Consider the following 18,794-nt stretch of genomic DNA (forward strand, 5'->3'; position numbering starts at 1 on the left):
TCATGTTCATCATGGTTTTTTTTTCTGTGGCTCTGTAAACTGTTGGCTTGTAGGTGGCACTTGGATGCTTTGGTTTGATCAGAGGTGATATTCGGTCCAAGCGGTGCTGCTCTACACAAAAATTTATCAGGTATCGAGTGGTGGGAAATATTCTGTACACGTTGCCAGTCTAACACAGAGCCAACATACACAGTGACTCACACACTATTTTCATACACAAGCAAATTCTACAGGGTCCAGTTCACTTGACATGTATGTGTATGGACTGCAGGAGGAAAATGTAGTGCCACGAATGCAGGGAGAACGTTCAAACTCTGCACAAAAGAGCTGGGCTCAAACCCAGGACTTTCTTGCTGTCAACATGCCACACCTAATACTGCTGTAAATTTTCCACTACAATGGGCCCGGTTCTACAAGGGTGCAAAAGCATTCATTGTACCCTCAGTTTAATATTTTGCACCCTCAGTTGAAATTTGAAGTGAGTGCTGAGTGGGAACTCTTGCTGAGTGCTTCGCATGATGGCCATTTTAATAATGGATTACAATTATATAGCACTTTATCTAGATACCCAAAGCACTTCCCAATGAAGGGGGTAACTCACCTCAACCACCACCAATGTGCAGCATCCACCTGGGCGATGACGGCAGCCATTTTGCATCAGAACGCTTGCCACACATCAGCTTGAGGTGGAGAGGGCGGAATCACTGAGCCAATTACATGGGGGGATAATTAGGTGCTCGGATGCAGAGAGCCAGGTTGGGAATTTAGCCAAGGCACAGGGGACCCCTACTCTTTGCGATAAGTGCCATGGGATCTTTAATGAGCACAGTGAGTCAGGACCTCGGTTTAACGTCTCATCTGAAGGATGGCATCTCTTACAGCACAGTGTCCCCGTCATTGCACTGGGGCTTGTTTATTTGGACCAGAGGGAAGACTGCCACCTATTGGCCCACCAACACTGCTTCCAACAGCAACTCAGTTTTCCCACAAGGTCTCCCACCCAAGTACTAGCCAAGCCCATACCTGCTTAGCTTTGTAATTCGGCAGAGCCAGGGTACATGTTGATATGGCTGCTGGCATTTTATGTCCGTTTATGCTCTTTTATGTCAGTAGATGGTAGTATTTAGCCGTAAGGATCGGAGTTGGAGGTTATTGGCACAGTTCTGACTCATAAAGCAAACTTACTGAAAAGGAACAACACAATGTATTTGGTTACTACTGTTACCAACTTTTTCTAGCTGTGCTCCAGCATAATCTGTTCATCGGGGACCACGCTCGGGACCTGCAAGACCTACTCTATTTTTCATTGCTGTTGCCAGCCCGCGCTCTGCTAGTGCACCCCCCCACTCATTTCAGATGCACCTTAAGTCATTTTGTTCTGGAACTGGGCCTGAATAACAAACTACCTAAGTGTGGATTTGTGTGAGTGTTGGTATACCTATGCATGTGCGCTCTCACCTATAGATATGGTCCACACAGCGGCGATCTTCATCATCGCTTTGGTCCTGGAGTTGAAGCGGCTGTGCTCTATGGGGTTGCGGATGGCCACGTATCTGTCCAGGGAGATGGCACACAGGTGCATGATGGACGCCGTGGAGAAGAGTACGTCCAGGTAGATCCAGATGGGACACAGAGCGCTGGGGAGAGGCCATGCGTAGTCTGGATGAGAAAGAGAGAGAAGAGGAGAGAGAGGACAGGAGCGATGGATGGGATGGTTAGGAGGAGGGGGAGGAAGGAAGGTAGGATGTGGGGAAGAAAGCAGGACAGGGATAGGTAAAGGGGAAGGAGGCAGATGGAAGGGAGAGGGTTAAATACGAAATATTTTTTTCTTCACAAAATATTATATGTAGTAAATAAGACAAAACAAAATAAGACAAGTTAACAGAAGTTAGCACAGGAGAAGACAAGATAAGATAGAAACAGATAAGATAAGATCCATCTATCCATTATCTAAACCTCTTATCCTGCTCTCAGGGTCACAGGGATGCTGGAGCCTATCCCAGCAGTCATTGGGCAGCAGGTGGGGAGACACCCTGGACAGGCCACCAGTCCATCACAGGGCCCACCCACACACACACACACACACACACACGTTCATACCTAGGGACAACTTAGTACGGCAGATTCACCTGACCTACATGTCTTTGGACTGTGGGAGGAAACTGGAGCCCCTGGAGGAAACCCACGCAGACACGGGGGGACATGCAAACTCCACACAGATGACGACCTGGGAGGACCCCCAAGTTTGGACTACCCCGGGACTCGAACCCAGGACCTTGTTGCTGTGAGGCGACCGCGCTAACCACTGCGCCACTGTGCCACATAAGCTAAGCTTTTTTTAAACCCTGGTAGGGTAAGTGTATTCATATATGCAAGAGGAATAACGCAGAAACACTTCGGTGAAATAGACGCTCAGTGACTGGACAGGGAATAATGAAGTCAGTTTATTGTGCAGTGCAGCCAATTTGACGGTTTAGCACCATATAACACAGTTTCACTGTCTGTTAGACTGCATTGCAATGCACTGTGGGTAAGCCAGATAGAAGCCTGCCTGCTAGTATATGAGATATAAATTCAGAGGACAATATTTTCTACTAGATTTAGGTTGGTGAAAGTGTTCAGAAGTGAGACCAGACTATGGTATGAAAATGTTTTACAGAGTACTTCAACTGCGATCTCCTAAAAACAGATTGCTGATTTCACGTTTAAGATGCATTCTGCACCCACACGAGTCTTACGTTCCCTGCTGACAAATACTGCTAATCCATTCTGCATAACGTTCTGGTAGGGGCAACAAGTAGTGAATCAGTCAAATGGTGAACTCAAAGGTAAAGTGCGTAAAATAACGGAATATTTTCATACTTTCTTGCAAAAGTGCATTGGGTTCAGAATGCAAACGCCATTACTCTGCATCACCCCAGCTCCGCCCTGATGTGAGAGAGTGACTCTGTGAACACGTGCACAGGCGAGCATGGTAGGAAAACACTGAAGGCGAGATTAAAATACTGTCAGATAGTGTGTGCACGTTTGACCCGTATAAGTGTGTGTGTGTGTGTGTGTGTGTGTGTATTCGTGTGAATGGGAGCGCTCTATGCACAGTGATGCACACTGCCCACCCCTTCAATCAAACCTATTATACCCATTTTTTACATACTCTCAGATTATGGCTGAAGGTTATTACAGCCTTGTTATGAATCCATGCTATCTGTTGTCCTGCTGTTCTCTATAGGATTACGTTAGAGGCCAGCGACATATTTTTAGACCAGCATAATTCTGTGAAAGAAGGATCAGACAAACTCGGTCAGGGAGATGGATACAGCACACGCGGGCACAGGAGACAGCCCGTTCAGGGTGGCTTGAAATTAAATCGGTGTTCTTGTGTACATTAACAAGTAAAATGGAACAAACGCGGTGAGCAGGTCTGTGTGCAAACAGCCTTCATCATCATCATCATCATCATCATCATCATCATCAGCGGTCACCCGGGGTCGAGTATGACTGGCCTATTTAAGAGGACGCCTGTGCATGACTTTGTTTAACATGGGGAGACTGGTGCACAGACAGTCACCACATGGTCTTTGACAGATCTGGGTCAGGATCCAGCGGTATGGAGTCCAAGACCACCGGGGGCCCATTTCTGCTGCAGCCTTCATCCGCCTTCCCAGCCGCTATGACGCGTCCCTAAAGTCATCCATCATCCTCCGCCTGTTCCACCGTTGAGGTCTTGGTTGGACTGCTCTTTGTCAGGGACTTCCCCCTTGACCTTACCACCACGGGTGTCCCTACCAGGAGCATGGCTCCCGGCGGCATTGCTCTCTAGATCTCAGGACCATCCAAGCTCCTCCACCACAACAAGGTGACAATCCATGAAGAAGAAACAAACAGCACTGCAGTCATGGTGACTAGACAGTGGGTACATGTCTCCACCAGCTGTTGGGGTCTTGTATGTAATGTGTGGTACAAATGAAGATTGTACAGTTTGTCAAGTAAGCGACATCATTTTTTTTTTTGTGTGTGTGAAATTTCCCCCCCTTTTTCTCGCCAATTGTATCCGGCCAATTACCCCTCCCTTCCGAGCCGTCCCGCTCGCTGCTCCACCCCCTCTGCTGATCTGGGGAGGGCTGCAGACTACCACATGCCTCCTCCTCCGATACATGTGGAGTCGCCAGCCGCTTCTTTTCACCTGACAGTGAGGAGTTTCGCCAGGGGGACGTAGCGCGTGGGAGGATCATGCTATTCCCTCCAGTTCCCCCTGCCCTCCGAACACCGAACAGAAGCCCCGACTGACCGGAGGAGGCGCTAGTGCAGAGACCAGGACACATAACCACATCAGGCTTCCCACCCGCAGACACGGCAAGTTGTGTCTGTAGGGACGTCCAACCAAGCCGGGGGTAACATGGGGCTTCGAACCGCCGATCCCTGTGTTGGTAGGCAATGTAATAGCCCACCACGCCACCCGGACGCCTAGCAATATACTTTTAAAATGTACCATGGATACTCTCAATGTGTCACACATATGCAAGAGTGCTGAATTTCTAAATCCTTCATTTGCTATATTCCCCTTATTTCAGCTTAAATCATCTTTAGTGGGTCACAAAGGAGCCTCTCCACTGTGACCTGATCCCACACCAGCCCTTACAAACATTCAGACTCAACCACACCTCCTTTTGGACAGGTAACCTTTACTTGTGGCAATGCATTAGGATAAGCTGATGACTAAGCTTGCAAAACTGACATGGCAATCTAATAAATGAGCAGGACATACAAACAATGGGTCTACTTTCATTTCGTTTCTGCTCCCCACTCAGTCTTTGAGCTCATTATTTCCATGTCCTCTCTGGCTCTGCCCAGCCATTACCCTTATTGGCTGTGTAGACATGACAATAACGAGCTGTGCCCTTCAGCACCATATTTTCCATTTTGAAAAGATGTGGAGAGCATCCGGCGATGTGAGCACGACCATCTTGATGGAAAACCATACAAAGATGGCGTTAACGCACTCTTACAGGTCTCCGGTGGACACATCGCCCAGGTCTTAGTGTGGATACGAACCGTAGGGTAGCTACAGGCAGAACTCACTGGAAGGAACGCCGTCCAGGAAGCCGAACCTGGGAGATCGAGGAAAACAACAAAAAAACAAAACAAATGCCCCCATTTGGTGCTCCACTTTCCCCCACTGCGATGTCACCGATGCTCAGCTTGGATAAACCGGAGCTCTGAAATGATACCTGAATTTACTGAGTCTGAGTCTGAGTTCGACCACCACTCCGTTTATTTCTTCACAAGTCGGATCTCGTTTTTTTTTACAAGTTCTGTGCTGTCTTGAATGCGGAACAAGAGTCGTGTTTTCTGCAGGTTTTCATTTGTAATAATATCAATAATGGATGACATGATAGGGCTTTATCTAGACACCCAACGTGCTTCACACTGAAGGGGGTAACTCACCTCAACCACCACCAATGTGTTGCACCCACCTGGGAGGAATTTTGGGAGGAATCATTGAGCCAATTACATGGGGGGGATGATTAGGTGGCCAGATGGAGACAGCCAGGTTGGGAATTTTGCCAGGACACCGGGGAACCACCTACTCTTTGTGATAAGTCCCATGGGGTCTTTAATGACCACAGTCAGTCAGGACCTCGGTTTGACATCTCATCCGAAGGATGGCATCTCCTTCAACACAGTGTCCCCGTCACTGCACTAGGGCATCGGGATATGTTTGTTGTTGAGTAGGACCAGAGGGAAGACTGCCCCCTACTGGCCCACCAACACCACTTCCAGCAGCAACTCATTTTCCCACCAGGTCTCCCATCCAAGTATTAGCCAAGCCCACACCTGCTTAGCTTCTGTCATTCAGCAGAACCAGGGTACATGTGGACATGGCTGGTGGCGTTATGGAGCAAAACGGCCCCAGCCAGCTACATTAACCGGTCGATCTCTGATTGGCTGTGTAATGATGAGGGACACCAGTTGGTGTGGTGTTTTCATGGGATAAAGAGCTGCCCTCTTTCAAGGCTTGGCTCTCAGTGACTTCTCAGTGGCTTCAGACCGCTGCTTTCAGATGTCTGCTGACCTGAATCCACGATGGTAAAAACCTGCTACAGCTGATAAAAGAGACGAGTTTCAATGCAGAGGCCATCTTGGCAAAGACCAGCGGCATAAAAGGAACCGAAATGTGCAACCTGGTTGTTAAGCAGATTAAACCACTGACCCTATCCTTTACTCACAGACCTTGACCTGTTGTCTGCCATATTCTCTGTCCCAACCATCTTTCCTGTCACCCTTCACGGCTTTCAGCCGAATAAAAACACATTAAAAAGCAATAAAAAATAAACAAAAACACACAGCTATCCACCCGATGGGTTTAGATGTGAATAGTTGTTGTTATGCAATATATCAACTGAATATCTCGAAAGTCGTCAATAGATGTTTTCCTAGAAATAACAGACAATTCATCCCCATGTTATTCTGCAAGCAGACATCTTCAAAATCAAATCTGACACAGGCACAAAAATATTTAACACATGCAAGCAATTTGATCTGGGGGGATGCTCACATGACACAGGCATTACACTATGAGGTGGAGTGTTGTGAGTTTGACACTAGCAAATGACTAAACCTGATGTGAATCTGAATGTACGTTCATACAGAGGTAACAGCCCACATCGATCCTTTAGTTTGGTCATCAGTGTCGAGACACCACTACAGTAAGCAATGGCAGCACACTTTACAGCTATCCACTGCACCCTCACAGACTGATCCACCACGCTCCACCCTCATGGATGGATCCATCACACTCCACCCTCACGGACAGATCCATCACGCTCCACCCTCACGGACAGATCCATCACGCTCCACCCTCACGGATGGATCCATCACGCTCCTCCCTCACGGACAGATCCATCACGCTCCTCCCTCACGGCCAGATCCATCATGCTGCACCCTCACGGATGAATCCATCACACTCCACCCTCACGGATGGATCCATCACGCTCCACCCTCATGGATGGATCCATCACGCTCCACCCTCACGGATGGATCCATCATGTTCCACCCTCACGGATGGATCCATCATGTTCCACCCTCACGGATGGATCCATCACGTTCCACCCTCACGGATGGATCCATCACACTCCACCCTCACGGATGGATCCATCACACTCCTCCCTCATGGATGGATCCATCACGCTCCACCCTCATGGATGGATCCATCACACTCCACCCTCACGGATGGATCCATCACGCTCCTCCCTCATGGATGGATCCATCACACTCCACCCTCATGGATGGATCCATCACACTCCACCCTCACGGATGGATCCATCACGCTCCTCCCTCATGGATGGATCCATCACACTCCACCCTCACGGACGGATCCATCACGCTCCACCCTCACGGATGGATCCATCACGCTCCTCCCTCATGGATGGATCCATCACGCTCCTCCCTCATGGATGGATCCATCACGCTCCACCCTCACGGACGGATCCATCACGCTCCACCCTCACGGATGCATCCATCACGCGGTCCGAGTCAGAACATTTCATCTCAAACTGAGTGTGAAGGAATAAAAATGCCACGTAAAAAGACAGTTGATCAAGTGTTGGTTGGACTATAAATCTCTTTTATATCAAACTGTACAATGAATACAGCTCCCTCTTGTCCATTCTCTCTCTGTCTCTCTCTCCCCTCCATTTCTTCCTTTTTGTATCTCCCCATCTCTCTCTCTCTCTCTCTCTCTCTCTCTGTCTTGGTCTTTGTCTGTCTGTCCTATGGTAAGCGCTAATCAGTCCTTGCTTCAAAGGGCACAAGGCCTTAGGTCATACACGCTCACACGTGTGTACACACACACACACACACACACACACACACACACACACACACACACACACACACACACACACACACACACACACAGGTATGTTTTTCTCATGAAGTCCATTTGTCTGTGATTTGTAGTGGGGTAGGGCATATACTACTATCCACTGGTAAGAACTGGAGTATATCTGTGAATGTGTGAATGTGTGTGTGTATGTGTGTATGTGTGTGTATCTGTGTATATGTGGGGGCGGGGGTACGTGTCTGGTGAGCGATGGAGTTTGCATAACAAGTGAAGGTCAAACACTTATTGAGGGTAGAACATGACACACTGCATCTGTTGGGATACACATATATATATATATACACACACACACACACACACACACACACACACACACATCGACACACACAGAAAAACACAATGGCTTGCGAGTGCATCATGTCCTCTGAGAAAGACCCTGGGGAAGGAACCAGTCCCTTCTAATGTAGGTAATATAAGTGCTCTGTTGCCCCACCAACTTACACAGGCATCATAGTACAGCCTAACAAAGAGGTCAAGCCTATTATGACAGCCAACTATGTATATATCCAGTTTTGGAGTATATATATATATATATATATATATATATATATATATATATATATATATATATATATATATAAAATCCAAAACTGGATTATTTTGCTCCTTATTTGTTGAGCACTATCCCTTCTGCTGAGTGTTTCTTTTAACAAAGTTATATATGTGTGTGTGTGTGTGTGTGTGTATGTGTGTGTGTGTATGTATGTATAAAGTGTCATGCGGAGATTTAAATAAACGTCTGACTGCAAACAGCTCTCTGACACAGCCAGGGTGTAACGCTGAACTCCACTGCAGCCGAGGCGGAAGACCAACGGCATTAAGAGTAAGTTATTTTTCGTTCTAATTTGCCATTCTTATTTTTTAGAGCTTGTAGAGTTTTAAGATGGTCTACTTTAGACTACACAATGATATCCTTTCATATTGAAGTGATTTTAAAAATCAGAACGCTGTGGTGGATCTTGTTCTTATCGTGTCGGCCCGCCACAGCAGGACTGAGCGGCACCGTGGCCCACTGGTTATTTTTGCTTGAGTTCTTTGATTTGGTGGTAGTGGATGGATGGATGGGGGGGGGGGTTGTAGGCTGGAAGCCATGGCAAAGCCTGCAGGTTACCTCACCATTTCCTGTCTTGTCTACCTGTGTTTTAATTTTCAGTTCTTATCCTCTTTGATTCTGTAGAGTTGGATGTGTTGGAGATCTTTTATTTCCCCGTAGGTTTAAAACATGTATGTTGTATTTCAAATGTTTATTTTTCTATAAAAGAGAGAAAAAAAGCCCTGTTGCCTCACAGCAAGAAGGTCCTGGGTTCGAAACCCCAGACCGTCCCAGGTCCTTTCTGTGTGGAGTTTGCATGTTCGCCCCGTGTCTGCGTGGGTTTCCTCCGCGTGCTCCGGTTTCCTCCCACCATCAAAAAGACATGCATGTCAGGGTTAAAACTCCTGCCCGTGCCCCTGAGCAAGGCAATGGAAAGAAGAACTGCAGACGGTCCCTGGGCGCTGCAGCTGCCCGCTGCTGCTTTACAACAGGATGGGTTAAACGCAGAGGATGAATTTCATTGTAACTGTACAATGACCTAATAAAGTGGCTTTCTTTCTTCCTTCTTTCGATAAATGGAGGGAAAAGCCACCGGGGTGTGCGAGTTGTTCAGTACACTGCATGTTTGGCTGCAGTTTTGTCGACATTTCACTGAGCCAGCCCCGAATATTATCTCTGCTCTGGGTCCAGCTTTATTAATGAGGCTAACGTTTGTGCGCTTGCCACTGCAACATCAGCAGATTACACTTCCAGCCGTGCTTCTGAGCACTCGGCTCATTTTAAAGCTTATTACATTCGTCATGGCCACTTAAAAATTAACTTGATCAATTGGGACCGCAAGATAAAAAACAAATAAACTAAATATAATTGACTGATGCACACAAAAAAAGGTGGGCGGGGCCACTGCGGTAGCCATGCGGTGGGGCTGTGGGACCCAGCGCCTCACATTTCCACACAGCGGTCTTCGGTCATGTGCTGTGCAGGGCTGTGTGTACTCAGGTTGGATTCCAGCCCAGCAGCACACCATGCCATTATTCCTCCCATGTCAGGCTGAAAGTGTGATAATCCGTTGAAACTAATGGCGTCGCGGTGGAGTGGAAATCTGCATACCCTGCTCTCCATGGCACATAATGGAGGGCCGCTGCCTTGAAGAAAAAAATGTTTTCTTTTTTTAACCCAAGTCCCATTTGCCTTTCGTTAGGAGTCAAGCTGAGCAATGAGTAGCAGAATCTTATAAATTGATTCCGTATTGTGCAAATTTGCATCAGCTCGCTTGCTGCTGCACACCAAGCTGCAACGTCGCCTTCAGTGGCAATAGCACTCGCCAAATAACGCCCACTGAAAAACAACAAAACAAAACAAAATTCTTTTTTTTTGGCATGAGAAGGCCCAGGATGTTCTGAGAAGAGTCTGAAACCAACTTATATTAAGAAAAGACCCCAATATAGTCGATCATTACAGTGACAGACCTTTTTTTTTCTTTTTTACATTTTCTTTTCTGACTTCAACACTCTCATGGTTCCACTGATGTCTTCCTGCTGCAACTCACGCCTCGCGGGATTACAGAGCGAGGCTTTTTCTCCGGGTTAGAAATGGATTGATCTCTATGTCTCCATTATTAATATCATGTCTCAAGCTCTTTACACTGCTCTCATAACACGCTGAGCCTGTTAGCGCTGCAAAATAGCTCTTTTACTGGCGGTTATTTGGCAAAGGATTACTTTGCAGCCTGGCGTGCAGCGGGTGGGTAACGCTAGTTAACTCAATACTGAATGAATTTAAAACATCCTGTTATTCACCACTCAGTTTGACTCCAAGCAACAGAAAACAGGACTTTTTGTAAAAAAAAAAAAAAAAAAAAAAAATGAATGCTTTGGCTAATTCTGCATGCTATGGAGAGGGTGCAATCGAGCAATCGACCACGGCCAGCATAATTTTGTAAGTCACACTTTCAGCAATGGACAGTACAAAATCTTCATTTTTTTGAATGAAAAATCTAGCTGACACCCTAAGTGGGCGGCACGGTGGCCCAGTGGTTAGCGCTGTCGCCTCACAGCAAGAAGGTCCTGGGTTTGAACCCCCTGGTTGTCCTACCTTGGGGGTCATCCCAGGTTGTCCTCTGTGTGGAGCTTGCATGTTCCCCCCGTGTCTACGGTGGGTTTTCTCCGGGTGCTCCGGTTTCCCCCACCATGAAAAAGACATGCATGTCAGGGTTAATACTCCTGTCTGTGCCCCTGAGCAAGGCAATGGGAAAAGAACTGGAGTTGGCCCCCGGGCGCAGCATGAAGGTGGCAGCCACATGCTCCTAGCTACACAAATCACAGCTAGGATGGGTCAGTAATTGAATTTCCCCAAGGGGATTAATAAAGGAAACTTAAACTTAACTTCTGAGCCACAACTGACAGCAACCACATCCAAAAACTGGTTTGTGAGGAGAATAAATCCCCTAAACAGGCAACCTAATATAATCCCAACATCAGAAATTCTGTGGGTTCATAATGGGTGGGCGGGGTTTGTGGGGGGTGGGGTCGGTGTTTATTAGTGCGAGAGCCTGGAGCTATCCATCTGTGCAGCCGGGCTCACTTATGTCTAATTAACCTCTTTCTACATACTATATGTAGAACTAAACAGGATATGATGTAACAACGTCGCTGCCATATTCCATCGGGAGCGCTCATACAGAAACCCATGTCCGGACACAATGGGTCCTGACCTGCTGGAAGGACATCTGGCTATGCCCTGGTGAACCTAACGGCCTATTTAACGGGCAAACATCAGTAACTAAAGCGCCAATCCTGATTTACATACAAAGGTATTTTTTAATAGTCTATGTTTGCTGATTTCACTGGTAATCCACAAATATCCAAATCATGAATGCTTTTTTAGCCACTCAGTTTGACTGTTACTATTGTGTTGGACTTTTCCAGAAAAAAAAAACAAAAAAGAAAATATGGCACATACCTTTTTTATGTCTTCACCTTAACAATCAAATGCAGAAGAACAAGTAAGGTAGCAGCAGATTTAGAAGCGACGTTGCTACGTATAGCAAACGGATAAGGCAGACTGAGGAGCTCGTACATGTTTATCATCAGTGACTACAGCATCAGCGACTAAAACTCAGGTTCAACCCTGTGTTCTTTCCACTCGGCCGGTGGCGAAGGTACTGACACAGCAACGCTGACAACTCTGATATCTGCGATTTGGAGAGGTCAGACACCAGGTGAGTCGGTAGGTTAAACAAACTAAAAAACACCCCACACTCTTCAGGTTTGTAGCTTTACCTAAAGCTCCTGAGGTAGATGTTCGGCCACCGGTTCAGATTTGTGGACGACACCTGGCTTAAAATTAAATCTCAGGATGTGCCACATTCACTCTGTACCACCACATCAAGTTCACCAGGGAGGATGTGAAAAATGACAGGTTAGCCTTCTTAGACTGTGATACTGCAATTGGTGATGGGGGACATTTGGTTGTTGACGTTTACCATAAACCAACACATACTGATCAGTACTTAAGGTTTGACTCTCATCATCCACTGGAGCACAAACTAGGAGTCATCAGGATTCTGTACCACCGAGCTGACAATGTCCACACTGACACAGCGGCCGGGGAAGGGGAGAAATCCCACATTAAACAGGCCCTGGTTAAGTGTGGCTATCCTAACTGGGTGTTTGTCCAAGCCAGGAAGACGCCCAAACAGTGCACCAGCCAATCGAAGAGAGGAGAAGGACAACAGCTGCCTAAGCGTAAACCAGCGGTGAGTCCGTATGTGGTGGGAGTGTCAGAAAAGCTGAGACGTGTATTTTCTCAACACCGTGTCTCGGTTGCTTTCAAACCCCAAAACACGCTGCACTAGAAATCAGTCCACTCGAAGGATCAGGTCCCCCGGCACAAACAGAGCAATATAGTGCACGCTGTTAAGTGCCGGGAGGATTGCCGTGACTTGTACATCGGGGAAACCAAACAGACGCTGGCCAAGATGATGGCACAACACAGAAGAGGTAACACGTCAGGCCAGGACTCTGCAGTCTCCACCCATCTACAGGCCAGGGGCCACTCTTTCAGGGATGAGGATGTGACCATCCTTGATAGGGAGGAATGCTGGTTTGAACGAAAGAGGCCATCTTATGTGAAGAGGGATCGACCATCCCTGAACCGACTGGAGGCTTAAGAGTACATCTGTCACCGTCTTACAATGCTGTGATTACAACCATTCCCCAATCCTCTGTGAACAGTACACACGGCCAGTGTAAGTCCAGTTAATGGTCACGGCAATTTGCATATGAAGTCACTGGTTTCAGTCCTAATGACACGGTGTCGTTTATAGGGGTGAAGCGTTTCTCTCTCAATAAACGCTGTGTCCACATGAACCGATTCACCTTTCTGTGATACAGGGCTGATGGTGTGACTGTAAGTGTGTCATTTGACCCGATGGAGCACAAATGCACAATACCCCCCTCCAAATCACCTACGTCATACGGGCGCATCAAAGACGCCAAGGTGACACAGCAGGGAGGGGCCCAGCATGTTGGTGCCAATAAAATGTGAGGTGAGGAGAAAGGTGACCTGTCGGCGTTAGCCACCTCAACTCTCTGTGCAGACTAGAGAGAAGCTGGGAGGAGCCCACACCAGCACCACCCCTCGCCTCCACATCTACACCGCTTTATGTCCCTTTTATGACATGAGACAGGCTGAAAACCAGTGTTTAAGTACTCTTTAAATAGAATGGGTTCTCTTTCTCTCTCTCTTTCTCTCTCTCTCTCTCTCTCGTTCTCCTCTAACCCTCTCGCTGCACCCCTCGCTCTCTTTCCTCTCTCTCCCGCCCTCTCATCTCTCCCCTTGTCCTCTCTCCACTATTACATTACACTCGCACCGCTTTTCGAATGATCCCGGCTGACGCCAGCTGCGACAAGCCGGCCCCCTGCTTTCAAAAAGACTTACACAAATACGACTTATCTGATGTTTATGCCATGTCAAGAGGCATTTGTTTGTGTCGCCATTTGTGCGACAGAGATAAAGGGAGAGAGTGTTTGCATGTGTGTACGTGTGTGTATGTACATTTACACACATACATGCCTGGGTTTTCCAATTCCACTTGTTTCCAATTCAGAATGAACGCACAAAGATAGCCTCGTGTGATAACTTTGACAGAATTGCCCTTCAAGGGCGCACACTTTTAAGTGTGCATGCGTATCTCACCGTGAGCGTGTGTGTGTGTGTGTGTGAATATGTGCGATTGTGAGTCCCATCATCTCCCATCCTAATGCAGTGTGAAATGGCTTCTCTTTCTCTCTTCTCTCCTCATCATTATCTTGTTTTTTCATGACTACCCTTTCTCCCTTCTGTCACCTTGTCAGCAAATCTACGCTCAGCCCACAAACTTGCTGTCACGTTTTTCTTCCTCAGTACTGGAAATTCATCTTGTTTTTTTCTTTGATTTTGAAAAAAAATTTTGTTAGTACCGTATTTCCAGAATACAAATCGTACCAGAGTGTGACTCGCACTCAGCAAAAAACACATGGTTGTGAGGGGAAAAAACCAAAACTAATTAGAATTATAAGTCCCATACCTCCATTAGTCCCCTTTATATGGTGTGACCATAGAAGCTGAATGACAGTAGAACCGACATCCCCATTCAAATCAACAGAGCAGGATGGGCAGAGCCGCGGCGGCCATTTGAACCGCTGCCATGGTAAAGAGCCGTGACCGCTGTAGCGGGCTAACTTCCGGATAAACTTCCGGATAAACCGATTTACATCAAGTGGCAGACCCCCCCCCCCTTTTTTTTAAAGTCACAGACACACTGAGATGAGGCTTTGCAGTAATGACCAAATGAGCAGTGGAGTAGTGCGAACATTTACGGTCCCGTGTTGTCACCATGACAACTAATAACAATCGCCATTTTCTTTTCAACTACTCAAATGACCACGGCAAACAGATCAATACCCATTCTACTCATTTATTCATTTTTTCTTCTGAGTTTTCCCCCCTTTTCTCCCCAGTTGTGCTTGGCCAATTACCATATTTTCCGAGCCGTTCCGGTCTCTGCTCCACCCCCTCTGCTGAGCCGGGGAGGGCTGCAGACTACCACATGCCTCCTCCGGTACATGTGGAGTCGCCAGCCGCTTCTTTTCACCTGACAGTGAGGGGCTTCGCCAGGGGGATATAGCGCGTGGGAGGATCACGCTATTCCCCCCAGTTCCCCCTCCCCTCTAGGCAGGCACATCGACTGACCAGAGGAGGCGCTAGTGCAGCGACCAGGACACATACCCACATCCGGCTTTCCGCCCGCAGACACGGCCAATTGTGTCTGTAGCATGTCCGACCAAGCCGGAGGCAACACGGGATTCGAACCGGCGAGCGCCGTGTTGGTAGGCAACGGAATAGACCGCGCCTCTGCTCATTCAATTTCTATTGGTGGTACAGCATTTTCAGTTGAGTCACAATATTAAAAAGTGTCATCTAGTGGCCTTAGTTGAAATGCAGTGTACTCATCCGACAAAATTAAATGATAAAAAATCGCTTTGGAATATAAATCGCAAGACCAGACAGGCGAGTAAAAAAAAACCCCAGCCGCTTATAGTCCCGGAAATATGGTATATCGAATGAGGGAGCATCACTTCAAACTCAACTCGTTGGAAGCTGAGCTGCTGGTCATCACTGCCAAATCCTTCATCTCCTGGGGAAAATTGATCAGGCCCCGCTGCTTCAACAATCATCGTCCTCTGGATCCGTAAGGAACCCTGGAGTGATGATCGTCAACCAGCTATCATTTTCTGACCACACTGCGGCTGTCTCTTGTACCTGCCACGTTGCTCCACACAACATCCAAAAGATACCATCGTACGTACTTGGGTGCTCTGCAGCATGTGGTCACGGTGCTAGTTATCTCTCGGTCAGCCTGTTTCAATGCACTTCTCTCTGGGTTTCACAGGCTGGGAAACCCAGAGAGGAATCCCAAAATGATACGGTGGGCTTGGTTTTCAATCTGTCAAGATGTGCTTCGGGTCTCTTTGTATCCTTAAACTGGCTCCCTGTTGCTGCCTACATAAATCTCAAAACCTTGCAGCTGGCTTTAAAGGGCATTTCAAAGAGCTGCACCAGTTTATCTCCAAACCCACACTTACACGCACACGCCTGCTCTCCCTCCGGATCCGGACTTTCCCCTTGCCGGGCCTCAAAAGGACGGCACGGACTCCTGTCTTCCATCAGAGCTGCAGACTCACTTGCTTTATCCAAGGAAGGCCTAGAAACCTTCTCTTTCCAGGCCTGCTTTAATCCATAGATGGCCCGAAGTATGACTGTGCTGGGTTGTGACACTGTCACAACTAATCTTTATTTTGAATCCACTGTTTCTTGCTTCCCTGTTAGTGCTCATCCCATAGTGGACTTACACTAATTACAAGTGACATGACACGCACTCTCCTCTTTGATATAATTACTTTTCACTTAGGACGTCTGTTGGATGACACAGGGATATATCTGCATCCTGACTCTGTTGTAAGTCACCTTGGATAAAGGTGTCTGCTAGATGAGATGTAAGATGCAAAGAATGCTTAATATTTGGCTGGAAACACCTAGTTACTCATCTCTGCTCTGCTTGTATCACATACGGAGAAATCATAGCGGTCTATTCCGTTGCCTACCAACACGGGGATCGCCGGTTCGAATCCCCGTGTCGCCTCAGGCTTGGTCGGTCATCCCTACAGACACAATTGGCCGTGTCTGCGGGTGGGTATATGTCCTGGTCGCTGCACTAGCGCCTCCTCTGGTCAGTCGGGGCGCCTGTTCGGGGGATGGGTGGGGGAGGGGGAACTGGGGGGAATAGCGTGATCCTCCCACGCGCTACGTCCCCCTGGCGAAACTCCTCACTGTCAGGTGAAAAGAAGCGGCCGGCGACTCCACATGTATGGGAGGAGGCATGAGGTAGTCTGCAGCCCTCCCTGGATCGGCAGAGGGGGTGGGGCAGCAACCGGGATGGCTCAGAAGAGTGGGGTAATTGGCCGGATACAATTGGGGAGAAAAGGGGGGTGGGGGGGGTCATTTTCTAGTCCTTCACCTTAAATGCAGGATAATAACAGGTACATGGACTTTCAGACTGTCTTACTTTGTGGTTTTTTCCGCACACGTGTGTATGTGTGTGTCTGCGCATGAGTGCATGTGACTGCAGGTGTGTCTGTGCACATACCTGCATTCATACACTTGTGTTATTGTGTTATGTAATTGTATCTGTATGTGAAATCATACATATGTGAGTGCATCCCTCAAATGATGGAATCCGGTCAGACTACTTGTAAAACCAGGAGACACAGGAAGTGCCGAATGGAAGTTATTCTATGTTTTAAAGGTTCATTATCGGACTCCCAATCCGACCATCACTTGGGTGCAACCTGTGGCAGATCCCATCGTCTTCACTCTTGTGTTGCCATGGAACTAGATCCTCCCAGGCCAAGCAGTGTGGACCAGCATCGCGACCTGATCACCACTTTAATCAAGGCTTTAGTGAATGGCTCCAAGTTTTTAAGCACACACCGTAATCTCGTGGAATGGATCCTCAGACACGAGCGATGCCAACGACGATCTTGTGCCAAATTTTGCACAGCGCAATATTTTTCCGCTTCCAGTGTGGGAAGATCGTTGCACGAATTCGAGTTTGCAGCAGCCTCACCCAGTGCCGGTGCCATAACATGGCGGCGCGAATTCAAATGTGCGGCGGCCTCACCCAGTACCGTCCATGCAGCGCCTTTGTCCACGCCTGCGTCTGTTTTGACTTTATTTGATGGCTGGGAGAGCAGGGCAGGCTAAGCTTACTGCTAGCCCATGCAGACCAGCAGTTCCGATAACACCGAGGGCGGTCTGGTGACGGCCCCACCTGGCGCTGACTGTGGTGTTTTTGATGTTGCCGTGAGGAGGGTGGGGAGGTGTGTCGAGGGTGTCTAGCTGGGGGAGCTGGTGCTGGATCTGCTGAGAGAGCTTGATGTGCTTCGTCCGGTGGGCCCGGGGACCACGGCCCCTGCCTGGAGCTGCGCCCGAGGAGGAAATGCCGAAGGCGGTCTGACAGGACACGGAAGCGGGGCGGGCTAAGCTAGCTGCTAGCCCATGCAGACCGGCGGGTTCCGACAGTCATCCTGGCTGGCGTTCGTTCCCTTGGACAGTGATTTTTTTTTGTTTTTGATATGTGTGTTGTCGTAGTTTTTGGATGTGTGTTTGTCTTTGTGTTGTACTGCTGTGGGCTGGGGGGGCAACGGCATTTCATTTCATGTACGCAAGTGCATGAAGTGAGATGACAAAGTGTTCCTGACTCCTGATTCACCTCCGTCATCCCATTTCATTTTCTCATTCATTTATTTGTCTTCTTACTGTGATGAGATCAGACCTTTACTCTCAGGCCTCATTCATTCATTTCTTTTCTCCCTTTCATAATTTTCTCAAGACTCTCCCGGAGAAGAGAAAGCCCTGGAACGCACAAGTTCATGCAACAAAGAAATAATGAATAAATAAGCAAACGAATGACAAAACAAAACGACACAAAACGTTCCCCTCACGCCTTGCAGGGTCTGCCACCGTCAGAGCTCTCTGCCACGGACACGCCCTTTCTGTGCACGCCGCTGAAGACACAATGAGCTCACCCGTGAGTCTTCAGGGGACAAAGCGAGCCGGCGCTGGCTGGATGAGCCGCTCCCTCTCTGAGGACAACATGAGTCACAACTCATCTCAGGAAGTTTTCTGCCATAATTTGTTTATTATGATTAGACTCATTATTCCAGCCCTGAAAACAGTCAACATCTGGGCTCCAGGACAAGAAAAGCTGTGTGTGTGTGTGTGTGTGTGTGTGTGTGTGTGTGTGTGTGTGTGTGT

The 18,794-nt window shown here is 47.9% G+C and overlaps 1 protein-coding gene across 1 annotated transcript in view; it reads right to left on the minus strand.

Moving 5' to 3' along the window:
- The window catches only part of htr2cl1 (5-hydroxytryptamine (serotonin) receptor 2C, G protein-coupled-like 1), a 41,899-nt gene that overhangs the window by 13,845 nt on the left and 9,260 nt on the right, over positions 1 to 18,794 (minus strand). The window contains exon 2 of the mRNA XM_056300625.1: positions 1,459 to 1,659. Coding sequence (XP_056156600.1) covers positions 1,459 to 1,659 — 201 coding nt within the window. The remainder of the gene's footprint in view (positions 1 to 1,458; positions 1,660 to 18,794) is intronic.

Source organism: Lampris incognitus, chromosome 20 (genome assembly GCF_029633865.1).
Source record: "Lampris incognitus isolate fLamInc1 chromosome 20, fLamInc1.hap2, whole genome shotgun sequence".
Lineage (NCBI taxonomy): Eukaryota > Metazoa > Chordata > Actinopteri > Lampriformes > Lampridae > Lampris > Lampris incognitus.